General features: G+C 27.0%; 1 protein-coding gene across 1 annotated transcript in view; it reads left to right on the top strand.

Annotated features, from left to right (window-relative positions):
- Nucleotides 1-17,570, top strand: part of LOC107168530 (uncharacterized) — a 109,854-nt gene extending 92,284 nt beyond the window's left edge. The window contains exons 5-7 of the mRNA XM_089218610.1: nucleotides 1,173-1,264; nucleotides 17,049-17,241; nucleotides 17,304-17,570. Coding sequence (XP_089074736.1) covers nucleotides 1,173-1,264; nucleotides 17,049-17,241; nucleotides 17,304-17,536 — 518 coding nt within the window. The 3' untranslated portion in view covers nucleotides 17,537-17,570. The remainder of the gene's footprint in view (nucleotides 1-1,172; nucleotides 1,265-17,048; nucleotides 17,242-17,303) is intronic.
- The last annotated feature ends 1 nt before the right edge of the window (nucleotide 17,571 follows it).

The raw sequence follows: 17,571 nt of genomic DNA, 5'->3' as shown, positions 1-17,571 counted from the left end.
TCTGTTTCCGACTTGTCGGGCGCCCTCGGTTCCGTTGCAGAACACGAGATCGACCGCGGCCTATACAGCGACAACGCACGAAGCTATACGCAGACAGATGGCCGGGCGTGAACAACAGCCACCGGCGCCGTCTTCTACGAGCACTACCGTACAGTGTCCGTTGACGTCCCGGTATCACACGCAGCAGCCATTCACAGGAGACTGTAGGCGTGGCTAACGGACGCCGCAGCCAACGGCCGTCATGCGGGCTGCGCTGCGAAATTCAAACTAATGAAAACTAAAATAAAATATAATTATATTTAGAATAGCATAATATACGACTTGTTAAAAATTAAATTTATATGCATTTTTGAGAAAAAAAATCATTCTAATTAACAATATTTTCATTAACAGCGCCACAACGGTGCAAAACAAAGAAAAAGAATTACAACAACCTGCTGACCTCCAATATCATAACATTACGGTCTTTATATTTTTAATAATTTTATTCTAATACATATAAGACACATAATATAATATTTAGTTATTTTCTTGTCAATATTTCTTTTGAAAAATAGCCAATCTACTTCAGAGGGTTCACAAAGCTCCAATAAAAAAATAACAATTGCTTAAATAATTTAAATTTTTTTAAGTATACTCGTATTTTGTCCATACTTATTTATACATCAAAATATTTGAATTTTTTTATTTAAACCTTACATGCTGCCTACTGCGCTACCAAGGCAATACCCTGAATTTCAAATTAAACGTGGAATTATTATTAAAATTAAATTTAAAAATAAAAGTATCCTCTTAAATTTATTTTCTTTGGGCCCTTCTAGGACTCGAATGTATAATAAATTAATAACGTATAACGTATATGTCTAATTATTAATTATTTTCAAGATTGATTATAATGATTATACTTACTATAATCTAAAAATTTACATACTTACTTGTCCTACTTCATTAAAATGGTTTCATATCAATGTTTAATTAATATAAGATCGTTAAATATCCAAATCAATATTAATATAGGTATTTAATTCTAGCACAATAAATTGCAACGTTCTGAATGTTCTGATAATGAGTTATTAAAGATAAAAATATTGCATTTGTTTTCTCACAATTACATATTCATGTTAAATGTTAATATTTGTTAATAGATGAATAATTTGTATGTTTTATTGTAGACGAAGACTGTGCTTGTCGGACAATCAGAGTGATGATCAACGGTCAGGAAGCTGAACTAACCATCATTGATATACCTTACATAGAAATGTCGGTAAGTTTCTGTCGATCAGCGTATTATACTACCAAACAATACAAAACAAAGTCGTTAAGTCGTATAATATTATGTACTAATACGATAAAAACTGTATTATATTTCTGTTCCATTTTCAATTTTCAATACCAGAAGCTCAACGAGATATTCACGCATCAACAGCGATTTTTCATCAAGCGATTAACAACTTGTTATACTGAAAACCAATAAGTGTTGATATTTAACATTTTCTATAATTCTATATTTTTTGCGTCATAATATTAGTTTATTCGGTCCTATAATATAATTTAACTTTTTTTGAGCTATTAAGTTATAAATTTATATAATAGACATTTTTGATGTTTTTAAAAATTGGTTGCATACATCTTGATAAAAATAACTAATTTGTTCAAAAACTTTTAAAATGTAATATAAGATTCCTCATACGTTTTTATTATAGTAATTTAAAAATATTAAAGATAGCTACATATAAGCATGATTTTTTCTACCGACATTTAAATTCAAATTTAGACGAAATTAAATAGATATCGTTTAGATAAGAATCAATTTAAGTGTAATTCAAAAATATGTTTCTTGGAGATTTGAAACATTTAAGCTTATTATTATATTTTATACACCGAAACAATGACATTTTCAAAAAAAAAAAAATTATATAAATATGATATTGCCTATTTTACACCATCCGACGGTAAGTCGGTATTTATTCAAAATTAAATAACAATAATATGTTGTGTAAATATATAGTATCATAATAATTAAATAATTAATAATTAAACAATAAATGCAACGTTTTTGTCATAATTAATAATGTTTACCTATGAATTTGTCCTACTGGGTTATAATAGCAATATAAATATTTCATAAAAAAATAACTTGTATTAATACAGGCTGACCAGCCGTATTAACTCGGATTCTTTTGTCGTGTGTAATATCTTGCCCTTTTTTTAAATTAATAATATCATATATAGTCACGTCATAAATAAAAAAGCGGGAAAGTGGATGTCGCTCTGCTGTACAGTAGGTTACAAGTGGGTTACTGTAATTGATGGAATTAAATTTGAATCCAATGATATTCTATCATTGTATACGAAAAACAATTCTGAGCGGAGACGGTTTATCTGTCTAGGATATATTATAGATTATTAAAAATTTTCAAATCTCAGATTTAAAAAAAAAATGTTTTATGAATTTCTATTTTCAAATAATTTTCGAATTTTCGTGATTTTTACATATGTTATCAAAATTTAAACTTTGAATGCTTATAAAAAAAAATTGTGCCTATGTATTTTAATATTTTTCATCTGCTATTGAAACAATATGTTGGAAGACTTATATTAAATTTTGAAGATTTTTGACCCAATCACTATAATAATATATAATAAATTTCCAAGTATCTGTAGTCATTTTTTTAGAGTTACACCAAAATATGAAAATCGCTAAATGAGAAGTGTAAATCCAATGTTGTAAAAATTTAAATTTCAAACGCTCATAAAAATTGAATTTGAATTTCTGGTGGACGTTATTTTGTGATAAAGATTGACAAACTTATAAGGAATCTTGTATTAAATGTTCAAATCTTAGATTTAAAAAGAAAATTTTTTATGAATTAATAGCTTAAAATAATTTGCGAATTTACGTATTTAGTCAAAATTGTACTTTAAATGCTTATAAAGAAAAAAGTGACTATATATTTCTTTTATTTTTCAACTGCTATTGTCAAAATATGTTAGGACTCTTGTAATAAATTTTCAAGTTTTTCTACCCAACAAATAAATTGTTATCGATATTAATTTAAAAAAAACTAATAATGATCGAAAATTGCATATGCCTATAAATAGTTTAACCTAAGTCAAAAATTTTTGAAAATTGCATGGTGGATAGAATATGCTTATATAAACATTTGGCGAAAATTTAATGTATATATGGTAATTTGTTTTAAAGTTACATTAAAAACCAAAATAGATTTTGTCGAAAATTGATTGTGTGTAAAAATTCCAGTTTTTTTTCTTAACTTTTAGTTTGTTCATCCCAATTATTATGAAAAATATTGGGAATTTTTTACTTTTGGCCCCCACAAAGTATCAACTAGATTCACTTTCTGATCGAACGACTGGAACATTTTTACTGCCCCAAAACGTGATGACAGACACACACAAAAAAAAAAGAAAAAAACACACATCATGGTAAAATCAATACATTCCTCGCTCCACTCAGAATCTAAAATAAGTAGTGTACCACTAACCAGCTTCGATATGAACAAATTGAGAAAAGTAGAAAATTTGACAATTTTTTAAAAACTCGATGTTTATTTTAAAATTTCACAAAATTTCTAAAATATGTAGCTATTAACAGTCGTCTATAAAAAAATATGTAATTCCAAGTCATAATAATTTTGAATCTGAGGAATTTAGTTTAATTACCGATGGGCTAAAAAAGAAAATAAGTGAACGAAAAAAAATCTATATTGGTCCGTTTCACTAGACAAAAGAAGAAACTGAATATAATTGGTAATCATTTTATAACCCAACTTTTATTTGGGTATGAAATGGATTAGGTTAATCATTTTGTTAATTTTCTCTAGCATTCTAAATGAGCAATTGTATTAAACTTCAAATATAATAACTAAATAATATAAATAATACAAAAAAGAATTATTGTAATATTTCATCCTTATAATTATAATTATCCAATGTATTATTTTATTAACAATTTAAAAGCTTACAGCAATATTATAATTTAATTTGTGTTACCAATAATATCTTTTTAGTTAGTTTGATAAAAATTGCAATGTATATTTTAATTTCATTTTTCATTAGCTTGGCTTCCATAATATACAACTCTAATATATTATGTACTATACGTATGCAAGTGACTGGTTTATAATATAAAATCTTATATGCTAACTGTTTAAGTAGTAAATGTCAGAACACTTTTTCTTGCAGACATAATCCTATATTATAATATACTGATGTCATCAGAATTTCGCATATTATTGGTATAAGAAATATGGTTTAAATTTAAAAAAGTATACCGATATTACTCTAATATAATTTATTCAACCCCAACATCGTTAGGTGCTCAAAGAAAAGGCTAACCCAAACTTATGGTTTTTTCAAAACTTTATTTGAATACATATAGTCAAAAACTATATTCAATGGTAGGTAATGACTATTAAAAATTGTAAGCCATATAGTGTGTTTCATTCATTCGACGAAACTTAGTCGTATAAGTTATCGAATTTAATGTTAGCATCGGATGTATAATGTTTCGCGTTCAAACACATCAACAACAATATGCGGTGATAAATTATTTTCTCTTCGAGTAATAAGTAAGTTACCTGCCTACATACCTACAATATAAATTATAACTCGGATAATACTTTTAAGTTATACTAAACATGTATTCAGAAAATGTCAATGGAAAATTGATAGAGGGCTTTGGAGGAAAAAGTAGACGTCCCGTCGTAGTCAATTCTACACATTAGTAACGCGAAGGACGGTCATTCGTTTGACGTTTTAATAAATATGGCTTCTCTTTGAAAACTTTTTGCGTTTGTATTTGAAGTTTAACCTACATAGTTTACGGTTCACACCGATTCAATTCTCAATATCAAAAGCATTTCTGTCGCATAAGCGTGTTGTTAGCCAACACAATTTAACCACAGCCGTCACGTACCACCGATTGAGTGAGACTTACACATATATGCATCGTCTAATTCACATTTCCAAATCATCAAACCTCCCCCTCGCGAACACAAGAACATAGATACAAAGAATTCGTTCAGACCCATAATTTGTAATCCGTCGATTCGATGGCAAGACGTATGCTACAACATATGAATCAGTACCATAGATCACTTCCACTGTCAACGACAAGTACAAGGTCAGGTTTCAAATACATTATTATAAATTTGCATCTAATTTATTCACAAGCTCCCAAAAAGAACTCTTGAACAGAATTTGACTGTTACGGCAACGAAAGATCAGGGTTTTCAAGTCGTTTTTCATTTGGTCTCAAACATGAGTAAAATGTTAAATCATATGTCCCAAAACTTATAGTTTCGACCAAGATATTATTTAAAACAATTACGATACTGAATATCGTCTAGCGTTAAAAAGGTAAAAAATGATCATATAAAAATAATACACATTACACATATAGGTTTTTCTGTTAATTTATTAACAATTACTGTGAAGTAGGCATTCAAATCCTTCCATTTAATGTAATGCCCAAATCATGTTAATTCATTATTTTAAAGTAGGTATTGGTAGATACTGATAAAATTATTAGTTACAGAAGAAACTGATACAGAGCAAAAACAAAATTTTATATATATTGGGCCAAAACGACACATGTCTCCTAATCGACAATAAAATATAATACCCAAAAACAAAAAAACTATTCCTTGTTTCACAATAGAATTATGATGTTAGGAAGAGTAAAAGTAAGTAATCGCTATGCTATAAAATAGGTGTCAAGTGTATCTCGTCATTGAGTAAGTCATTACGCAGTGCGCAGTGGCGTAACCAAGGGGAGGAGGATAGGAGGCTCAAATTTATAACACCATCCACTACAAAGAGTCATCTACTATACAGCAAAACGTTATCCATTTGCCCGCATTTTATGGCTATACCGATAATTTTGAATAAATACTGGAATTTTTCAATTTTTATCCCCCAAAACCTAACTAATTAACTTTCACAAAAGATATTTAAGTTGAAAATGAAGCATTTTTTTTCACTAAAAGTCTTACCTTTATATAAAGTATAGATTATAGGTATACAAAAATAAACTAGTAATAATTTTTAATTTTTAAAACAATAAATTCATTACTCCGCTTAAAATCTAAATTCTAAAATTGAATTTATTCTAATAAAATAAAATCTATAATAGTATTATACCGGCATATTGATTTCAAATAAGTATACCAATATTACTGTCACCCACAATATTATACAGTCTATTAGTCTCGCACTATAGTATTTTATAATAACGTTGATCGTTATATTAAAATGTGTGGGTCGCATTTATTTTTTGGCATAAATATGCCTATTATAAATACTCATAACATAATGGACCGATAATGGTACCAAATAGCTGAATAATATTTTTAAGTAAATAATGTGCATTCCACTTAAAAACTATATTTTCACCTTTTTACCAGTGAATATGAATAGTGAATTTTTTTTTACATTTGATAATAGATAAAATAATTACATAATATGTATGTTAGCTACTGAGTATCATACCATAATATAATCATAATAATGACTGGAAGGTAAATATTGCTTATAATACAAGTATACAACACGCATCAGTAATCACGGTCATAAGATAAACAATATAATTTCAGCCCTACACGATATCCATCACACGTTAATTAATCAATGCATTCATAGCTCAAGACATATTATAGGTATAGCTGCACTATGTGGGTAATATGTTTATATTTAAGAAATTAAGATCAGGGTAACAAATAAGGTTAACTTAGGTTAAGTTATAAACTAGATCAATCGCCAAATTCAAAATAATGTATCTTTGATGAAGTCAATGTTATAGTAGGTACCTACTTAGAGAGTTGCGTTTTACGTTTTACGGCGTAGTATAACAAGTAGGTACAAAAATTTTTAACGTTCCTTGCTCTCCATAGAAATTTAAATCAATGTGCATATTTTTTTTTGTTATTTACAGTTAATATATAATAAATATTTATCCACAAAAAATAATTATAATTTCGATCAATCGATTAATCATGTAAAATCAAATATATGTATAAGTAAATTCAAGAATATTTCTGTTTACCTAGTTTTACAAAGTTAAAACTTAATGACTGTAGATTCTATCCGATGAGATTACATACTATTATCGAAATAAAGCATTTAATCAATAAAACTACCTACGTCAAACAAAAACATCAGCATCATTCCATTAATACTTAATAGTTAAAGTTCAAAATAAATAAATAAATAATGAACCAAAATGCTGACAGACTGTCAGTATGATACTTTGCAGGGACATTATGTGTTTTGGTTTAAAAGGTACTAAACCACCTTATCGAGGATAAAAAAATAATTAATTTGGATTACCAATTCGAACATCAGAAAAAGCTTTTTAGATTATGAGTCAAGGGTTTTTTTAAAATCATTTTTTGTTTTGGTTGTAAAAACTCAAAAAGTGTAAGATAATACCAACTTTAAAATTTTATATTAACTATTTTTGTTGGAATATTTAAGAAAAAAGTAATAAACGGTAACGTTTATAAAACCTGTGTTAAATATAAAATTTCACATATGTATTCCGTAGTCATATGACTTCTAAATTTTAAATTGTAATATATAGGTACACAATTGCACAACACACGTGGATAAATAGAGTATCTATATAATATAGTAGTATAAGGCTAATGCCACTCAGATTCATTGCCCACTTCATTTTTCATTTTTGATGAATTTCTATTATTATTATTGTATATACTATACATATTAATATCATCAATAACATTGAACAAAATAATATTTTTGCGATAATCATATTATTAAAATATTCTATTTTTTTTTTTTTTTTTACTAAAGAACATAGTTTTTATTATAATGAATTATTATTTATTTTAAATTATTATTGTCATTCAATTTGATATGAGATATCGTGAATAAGGGACACATAAAACAAGAATACATTTGATTATTAATTATTGATAATATGGTTAATGTTATTGTGTTTATATAATTATTATATACCAAAATTCATAACCCCAATTTAATCGAATCGACCTAATTAATAATTTTAGATCTTATATTCCAAGCCCTAACGTATTTTTAGTGTTCCTTATAATATGCATCATTACTCCTCCATACTAGAGATTGTTTTCATTTGAAATACTCCTGTAGAATTGTTATTTATATGAAATATTTTTTTGAGTTTTTATTTATCAAGGAATTATTTTGATATTTCGACTCCTGAAACCTATATATAATAAATCACATGAATTTATTGTATATTAAAAGCTACACCTATAGTATATAGGTACCTACTAAACTCAATATATTACAACAAATAACAATATATAGATAATAGATATATATAAAAGATGGTAATTGGTATTTAAGATAGTTTCGTTTCATGAAAAAGCAGTTAAACAGAGCCTTATACTATTATTAGCTATTGCCTATTATGTATACTACACCTATTCTATTATGCCTATAGGTTATAATTGAAAACGCACAAAGCCATGTTCAGTCGGAAGTCGAATAAATTTAATAGAGTGATCCACTAAACATAATCCTATACATTTTTTCCTTTGATAATGAATTTATTCAAATACTAAGTTTTTGAATTTTTAAATATATTCTAAAAACAATACTTTAAAATTCTTATCCTGTACTCCATGGTGATATAAACTTCTGTTCTGTAAATGAGAACCCCTCCCTCCATTTTTACTGCAAATTATTTAGTGAATAGTTTTTCGAAAATATTGATACACCTAATTCAAAATTTAAATGAGTAGTATCTTCATTATTTAAATGTTGATACTGAAGTGAATAATTCTCAAAATTAGCTTTATGAAAATTTAAATATTGGATCTATCTAGAATTTATTATACTTGGACGATTTTGACAAATTATAAATGTCATTAGATGAAATATTAACTACTAAACTTTTTAACTTCCATAGCCCTTATGATCCATAACATCTAAACCCGTTATTATAGACTATTATCCTTATTAGTTATTACACAAAATTAAATAATTGAGTAATTATTCAATCAAATTTTGACTTTGACACGACAAAATTATCAGAAAAATTATCAGCTAAAATAATTTATAGTAAAAAAGAGAATTCTCGTTTGAAAAACATAAGTTTTATCCCTGTATGACACACTAAAAGTTTAAGTAGTTAGTTAATCTGACAGATTCTAAAATATGTTCTTTAAATATAGGTAGTTACTTGAAGATATTCCAAAAATTAGAATTTTCATCACTTCTTTATTAAAGAAAAAAGGGGTAAGCATGCTTTGAGAATCACCCTATATATTATAATTATATGATTTTTTTATGATAAAGATTGATAATTTTATGAAAATTGAATATAGGTATTACCAACTATCATATGTTTTCTTTTAATTACTTCTGACAATTTTAGAAAATGACGGACTTCCCTAAGTAAACGAAAACGTGATAAAATTAAGAGTAATTTTGACTGTGTGAAAAATGTTCAACGTCACACGACTTATGTCTGGCGAAACTCGGGAACATTCTTTTAGTCAGTTTTTAATGAACGATAAAAGAATTTGATCGTCATCATAATGCCTTGATCTAAAGTGACATCAAGATAATTAAATTTTTTAATTTAGTTTTAATTACGTTTTTAAATACATTAGTGATTGATTATTTCTTAAAAAAAAAATAACATCAATCAAGTTAATTAAAAATTTCTTAAAATGTAACTGAGAATTATATTTTTAATCATCATCCTTAAAATACTATAAGTACTCAGAATATTCTAGTTATTCTTATATTCACAAAAATTACAGGTTAGAAAATTTACCAAAATTGATGAAATTGTAATAATTATATATTGTGAATTGTTAAGTCAACAATAAATAATTATCAATATTATTAAGAGGACATCATACCAGCATGTGTTATCTCTTACAAATGTAAAACATAACAAAAACTGTTTAGGGAGGGAATGAACTGAGAAATCTATCGTCGTAAGTTACTAATTATAACGACATTCTCATATACTACCTATAAAAATGTGTACAATTACTGTGCAACAATGTTTTTATTTTTTTAATATCACAAAGACGAAGATTGTACATGCGGATGTAGTTTCTCTAAACTTCTTCATAGGGGTAATTTTTCATTTAGTACAATATATTTAAAGTGATAAAACTTAATAGTACAAACTTGTAAAATTTATAATTGTAGATTATTCGTCATGATAATTTATTCTACAATCGTCGGAAGTTGAAAATATTCTGAAAGTTGATAAAAAAAAAAAATAATCTCAATCCTATTAAATTCTTAACTATAAATACAATACTGAATGTTAAACGTGTAATCGAATACGAAATTGATTTTTAATATCATAAATAACAAAAATGTATGCATTTGAAAATACTTCAGATATTCTTACAATTATATAATAATTTAATAATATGTAAATTGTGTTGTTTTTCTTATGAATTTGATGAAATTCATTTTTTGACAAATTCAAATATATTTATTATTGAAAATTAAAAGTAATTAGATTTTAATGATATTATCTGTTTCTTTTTTAAATGTCATTCAGCGTTCACTATTCATTTATAATACGTATAATTTATAAAAGAAATCATAATATTAAGAAATCATTCACGACTATACAAACATACAATTTCGGAATAATATTTTTTTAACTGTAGCTTTAATACTGCAATAGATGAAAAGATACTGATCTACAATAATGTAAGTCACAAAACTATATTTAGTGCAAATGTGCAACTTTACCACAGGTGTGCCTTAAATTCCAAAGTTACTGCGGAAATCTGAGATAATATGAAATATACTTAATATAAACGAATTTGATAGAACTTAAAGTATTTACAGTATTAGATTTTAGAAATTCGTCAGTGTTAACTATGAAAAATGGTAGCTTATACGTGTAAAATAAACTAGAAATAGAACACCTAGCCGTTTCGTAATCTATCTGTATGTCAAACGGACACTCGACAAGATTAATTTAGTCGTGTGAACGTATTGTTTAAACTGTTCAAAGGATGATTCATACTAGTCAGACACGTATCAACACAAAGCTTACCGTATTATTCCAAAAAATATTTTTATAAGTATTTGTTTTATTGTTGCCAGCCATGCATTAAAAAGTCACCTCAAAGACATAGAAGAATGGGACTCCAAGTGGAAAAATAAAATAAATAATGAAAAGTGTTCACGTATTATAACTTTATCTCTTAGGCAAAGCATTGTCCCTCCTAATTTTCTGTCAAATAAAATTATTCCATCGGTTACTAGTGGCAAATGCTTAGATTTTATCGTTGGCAAAAGTTTAACTTGCACTGTGCATATAAAACAAAAACCTCTCCTATTAAACTTAAAATTAAAGTCACTATATCCGACAAAAAAACCAATATTTATAAAATACAAACGTTCCAATTTATATCACTCCATATAATTACTAACGCAGCCTTCAATTTAACGAATCATACACTGCGATCAGGCCTGGGGGTTACCATATTATTACCAAACGATTTTTTTATAACGACGTCCTAAATGCATGTCAGTAAAAAAAAATCATTATTCGAATTTTACTTGGGGTAAGTAAACCCCTAACACCCCCCCCCCACCCCACCCCCGTCGGTACAACACTGATCTGAGTGTTACTGCTGGGTGATATCTCTCTTCATATCTTCAGGTCTCGGTATAATATATTACACAAATATACTTATTTTAAAATTTAAAATCATTATTCATTACAGATCGTACAAGATTCAATAAATGTAAAAAAAAAAAATATTTGTTAAAAGGAATTTATATTTTTTATGTCTCTATTTCAACCTAATAATTGGTTGTGTAAACAAATCTCGACCGAGATGATTTTACTTTGGTTTTATTACATATTTATTTTTTATTGTTTTTGATTTAAGTACGAAACACATACAATTAAAAATTGTTGAAAACTGATGTAAATCTGTAAATTATAATTAAAAATTATGTTACGCTCGAATGAATTGTTAATTTGTTTTTACTGATAATAAATAATTATTACAACTTGAAATCTTTCAATCTCATTCGTAAACGCGCTTGCCTATATCATATTATACCTACATAAGACGGCGTACGGCGTATGCACGCGATACGCAAACGAATTTTTAATGTATTACCTACATGGTCGTTAATAAGTCTGAGAAAGATTGTTGCGGTGTTTTTACGAGCCAGAGTCGCAGTAAAGGATCCAAAGTTCTAATGTGGTCCAATAGTTTTATATCGTTTGAATTTCTATGGACGTACGTATACTAAATTAAAAGAAAACTCTTAAGTAGCTAGCTGCTAGCTGAGTGGTCATTATAGGTATTTTTATTTTTATTTTTACTCAGTTTCGTTTTAAATAATTAACTTTGTTTAGTGAAAGTTATTCAAACTTACTTATCTACGTGTGTTTAAAATTTATAAGTTTATCAGTTTGTTACGGGTTTAGTAATCTATCTTGATACCGAGAATACATATTATAACGGCTGAGTTTATTTATTTATTAAATTTAAAATATTAATTTAAGATATAGGTACTGAAATCAATTTGAACAAATTACAGATGTGATCATTACAGAATTTTCCTCCTCTTTTTCAACCGGGTGGGGAATACTTTCCCATTGCTTCCACCCGGCCCCTAATCGTTTATTTTATAACAGTAAAAAGTACATTACTGCCGCATAATTGAATAATTGGTACTCTCTGTAGATACTAAAAAAAAATAAAAATACCTCTTCCGAGAGCCACGCCAGTTCTACATTTAAATTATGTATCTAAATACGTCATATCTACCTCAGCTAAACCTTTTCCAATATTTCTTTAAAAATTGTTTACAGTTGACGGAAGTTTTTCTTTAGACTTGGCGATACTATATCACAACAAATACAGAAACCAAAATTTCCATAGTATTATATGACTTGCAATCAATAAAAGAACCTCGTGAAACTTTTTTAGCACTCCTGTTAAATGGAAAAATATGAACAAGAAAAAATAATAACAATTTTGAAAAAATCACTCTCAAATTCAATCATATTGAATTGCTTAACATCTATAAGTATAATAAAATAAAAATAAATAAATATGATATAAAATTGCTGTTCATATTACTTAGCTTTGAACTTCAACTCCCTTCTAAGTCATACTCAGCTTTGACTGCCATGAACACTTTTTTTGTGGTCCAAATAGATTTTAAATACTTATTTTGTGTTTTTATAGTAAAAAATTGGTTAAGTATGTTACACTATGTTGTGATTGTATATTTCTTATAAAAAAATATATATTTAATATTCAATAGGTATTAACGCTTATAATTTATATCTAATAAGACGTTGTGTATTAAATTATTCAAGTGTGTTTGATTTATTTCTTCCCATGTTTAATAATAAATTTTAGTTTATGCTCCACCCCTCGTTAAATTTCATTTAACTTCATATATACATGACTCAATAGGATCACTATGTTCTATATTATGTTACATTTCAGAGATTGCATTGAATATTACATGAAGGGATTTATACTCACATTAACTTGAATTTGACATTTATTTTTTGTGCACGTTTTGTACTTTTCTCTTAGAACACGGTTCCATGATTAAAATTAATTAAGTACAATAGATATCAAAAAACGAAAAAAAGTATGTCCCATGGGAAGGATATTGGGTCTGAAAGGGTTAAAAACTTATACCTATGTTTCGAAGTTGATAATACATAATATTTTTTATATTTAAGGTATATAGTATAATTGGTTTCAAATGCTTAAACTACTTATAGGTTTTATTTTTTCCAACATGAAAGGTAATAATGCTAAACATTGCTCATAATATAGGTACTTTTATTTTCTGTTTCGCCATGTTTAATTTACTTTTTTATACTAAATATCTGGTACCTATCTTAAAATAATGTTTTAATATCTAATATAGATGACTTCTACGTATTATATTAATTCACTCTATTTTATGAAAGCTGATTGTATGTATTAATCGACGAATTAAGACCATCATTAAAATGTTCCAAGATTAGAAGTGTTTTGAGTCTTGACAACATTTTTGTCAGTATACAAACTACAAGCTTTTGATTTGAAAGGTTAATCATTACTTATTAGTTGTAAAATTTATTTTATTTAAATTGATATTAATTTGTAAAAAGTACCTACAAGATTGAAAAGCTTTTTTAAGACAATTTATCATTCAAATAGTATACGAGGAAATAATTTTTTTTAGCTTTTATTAATAGATCTAGCTTAACAATTACAAATGAAATAATTATTACCATATAATTAAAAAAAAAAAATTACAAAAATTTAATATAAATACAGTAATTTTAATTATGCAAGTAAATCAAGTTTCATAACCACGTTTAATCGTTTAAGCTATTAAGCTGTTCATAAAGATAAATATTATTATTATATTTGATTATATTATAAATTATCGTATTATTATAAAGAAAAATTAACATACAACATGAGATATAGATAGAAAACTTCACTAATAAAAATATTTGTAATAAATCATAATTTACGAAAATGCAATGTTTGAAAAATGTTTAGAAAGAAAACAATATTAGATCTTGATAACAACATGTACCTATGCCTGCCAAAATATCGGAGAAATTTGGTTATGTACTTTTTTTTTATTTTACTTTATCATTAGAAATATATACATATATATATATATATTAAACATTATGACGTTCATACTTATATCAAATATTAAAAGTTAAATTAAAATACTATAGTATTTATAATCAATGATATACATATTATTATTTCGTAATATTGGATTTTTTAGAACCCAACATATAAACATAATATAGTTTATATTATAATACCTAAGTCCTATATGCCATTTGAATAATAAAAACCTGCAATGTTGTAATCAAAAATGAGTATCAGCCTATCAAAAACCATCATGCATGTCACATCATTTAGCGTTGAAATATAAAAATGTATTTATGGCAATAAAACAACAATATATTTTATCAACACGTACCTATGGAGATTTGCATAAGAAGCTCACGCGGGATCAGAAAAAATGACGAAAACAATCTACTCGGTCAATAATCCAACGTGTTTGTTAAAGCCGAACCATTTTAAAATTACCTTTCATCTGCTCAATTTTGTTTTGTATTTTTAAGAAGGAATACCTTTGTATATGTGTGCAGTTCAATACGTGCCAATCACTCACCGAATTTTACATTATCCGATCTGTCTATCTATATAGGTAGATTATAGATAGGTATAATGGAGTGTTCTCTTTATCATATATGTCGTTTACACTCAAACTCACTTAACCTAATTTACAGAAAAAAATAATAATATTTCAAACTTTTTTTTCAAACTACTATATGTCTAAACTAAAAGTCAATAATACTAATATCACCAAGTAAACATCAACAATTAAGCCTACTTTTTGTTGAGGTATACCAAATTGAACACAACTAATGTGAAAGTTATATAATAAAATCATTATTATTGTAGAAACTGTTTGATAGCTATTCATTTGATTTTGAGCTAAATATTGTTAACTCATCTTATGATAAAACGTATACTTGTAATTATTGTCTTCCTTTGTACAACAGGACAATAATATTGTCTACATAAGCGACACTGATGAGGTAGGCGGCTGGGAGAGGAGAGACTTACCACATGTAATAACACCCCCAAAATCGATTATTCAATTGTTTCTTAAAATATTATATACCTTCTGAAATTCAACTGTTTCTAATTCTTATACATATTTTTGGGGAACTATTTCATCATTTAATTTTTATTTTGGAGTTCGTCATTTAAACCTATTTCCTATGATACGATGAATGTGAACATCATTAGCTATATGCTTGTATTCGTTTTTAAGAAACAATTTTTTGTCAACGCATTGTTATTGGCAGGTTTAGGCAGAGTGGAGTGGTACGGGGTTACCCCGCAAAATGTTTATCCACTACTCCGCTTGTCTTAAACTTTAAATACTTATAACTCATAAACTACTCGTCCTAAATTCGATTTTTATGTATCAAAATACTTAGAAAAATATTCTGCTTTGAAATATGAAATTAAACACTATGTTGTCATTCAAAAAAGTAAAAAACTTAAAAATAATAAGGATAAAAAATATTTAAAAATATAATTTTTTAATAAAAACGGTGGTTTTTTAACAACTTGAAACTATATAAAATAATATTTTAAAAAACATTAATAATTTTTGAAATAATGAGTGTTCAATGATAAAAGAATCACCCGGTATACTATTAAATATATATTTTTTTTTAGTGATCGATTACACCTCAACTTACAATACTAGAAACATGATTCAAAATAAAATATTTTCAGAATAAACTTTTAAAAAAATTAATAATTTATAGTGATTGCACAATAGCGCATATAAAGTAAATTCCGAGACTATGTATATAGCCATATAGCATAATATACCTTGGCCAAGACGTTCGATTTCATGATGGAGTTATATGGGTGACATTAAACACCTAAAAGTCAATATTGGCTCAACAGTATTTAAAAATGGCACAGTTTCTTTATCAAGTACATTTGGCATACATACAGACGGATGACCTAACTTTTATAATTTAGAATGTTGGATAACACTACAGAAAAATAAATTCTACTAAATGATACCGGGAAATATAGGTTGTCCTTATTGGGTCTATGTCAACTAAACATAAAACGATGAAAAATCTATGGACTCGTTAACCAATAAAACTCAAATGACCAGATGTATACGCGGAAATCTACGCAGAGCAATTATAACGATGACGGCGAAGTACACAATCTTGATGAATTTCTTAATTATTCTCATAATCCGTCCGGATTGCTTCCACCTCACGTAATACATTTCATAATAATTGGTATTGCTAGTATTTTGTTTCTGCGATATCTAACACCACCAAAGGCAGGCACTATTGATTGCACGTATAGACGATAGACACAACAAAAATGGTACAGCGCGAACGCATGGATTTGCGACATAAATATGTAATTTCAATAATGCTTAGTTTTTGTATTAAATACAATTTTAATGTTTATTTTCAGATTGAAACTCTATGCTCGACCTACAACCCAAATGTGTTTATAGTTATGTATTCGGTAGTCGACGAGAGGAGTTTTGATATAGCAGAACAGATGTTATTGTTTCTATGGAAAGGCGAATACATTCATACAAGAGGTGTAATATTGGTTGGCAACAAATCAGACTTGGAACGAACAAGAAAAATTCAAACAAATGGTTGGGAAATGTATTAATTAATTAATTTGTTAATATTACAAAACAATTTTGTTTTTTAACAGTTGGTCGAAATTTGGCATACAGTTGGAACTGTAAGTTTATTGAAACTTCTAGTGGTATCGATCATAATGTGGACAAACTATTAGTAGGCATTTTGGCGCAAATCAAGCTAAACCCGCTCAGAGAAAGGATGTATAACAGCAAAAGGAAAAAATATAGCGTCACAAAACTATATAAGGACTTTTTAGCTTACTTAAGAGGCGTTAAGTCCAGTGAAAATTTGTTCAGTATATAATCATTTTATTAACATGACATATTTTAATATTTTTT

This window comes from Diuraphis noxia, unplaced genomic scaffold (genome assembly GCF_037042655.1).
Source record: "Diuraphis noxia isolate RWA-SAM2 unplaced genomic scaffold, SU_Dnox_SAM2 contig0002, whole genome shotgun sequence".
Taxonomy (NCBI): Eukaryota; Metazoa; Arthropoda; class Insecta; order Hemiptera; family Aphididae; genus Diuraphis; species Diuraphis noxia.
This window is presented reverse-complemented; position numbering and strand designations above follow the sequence as displayed.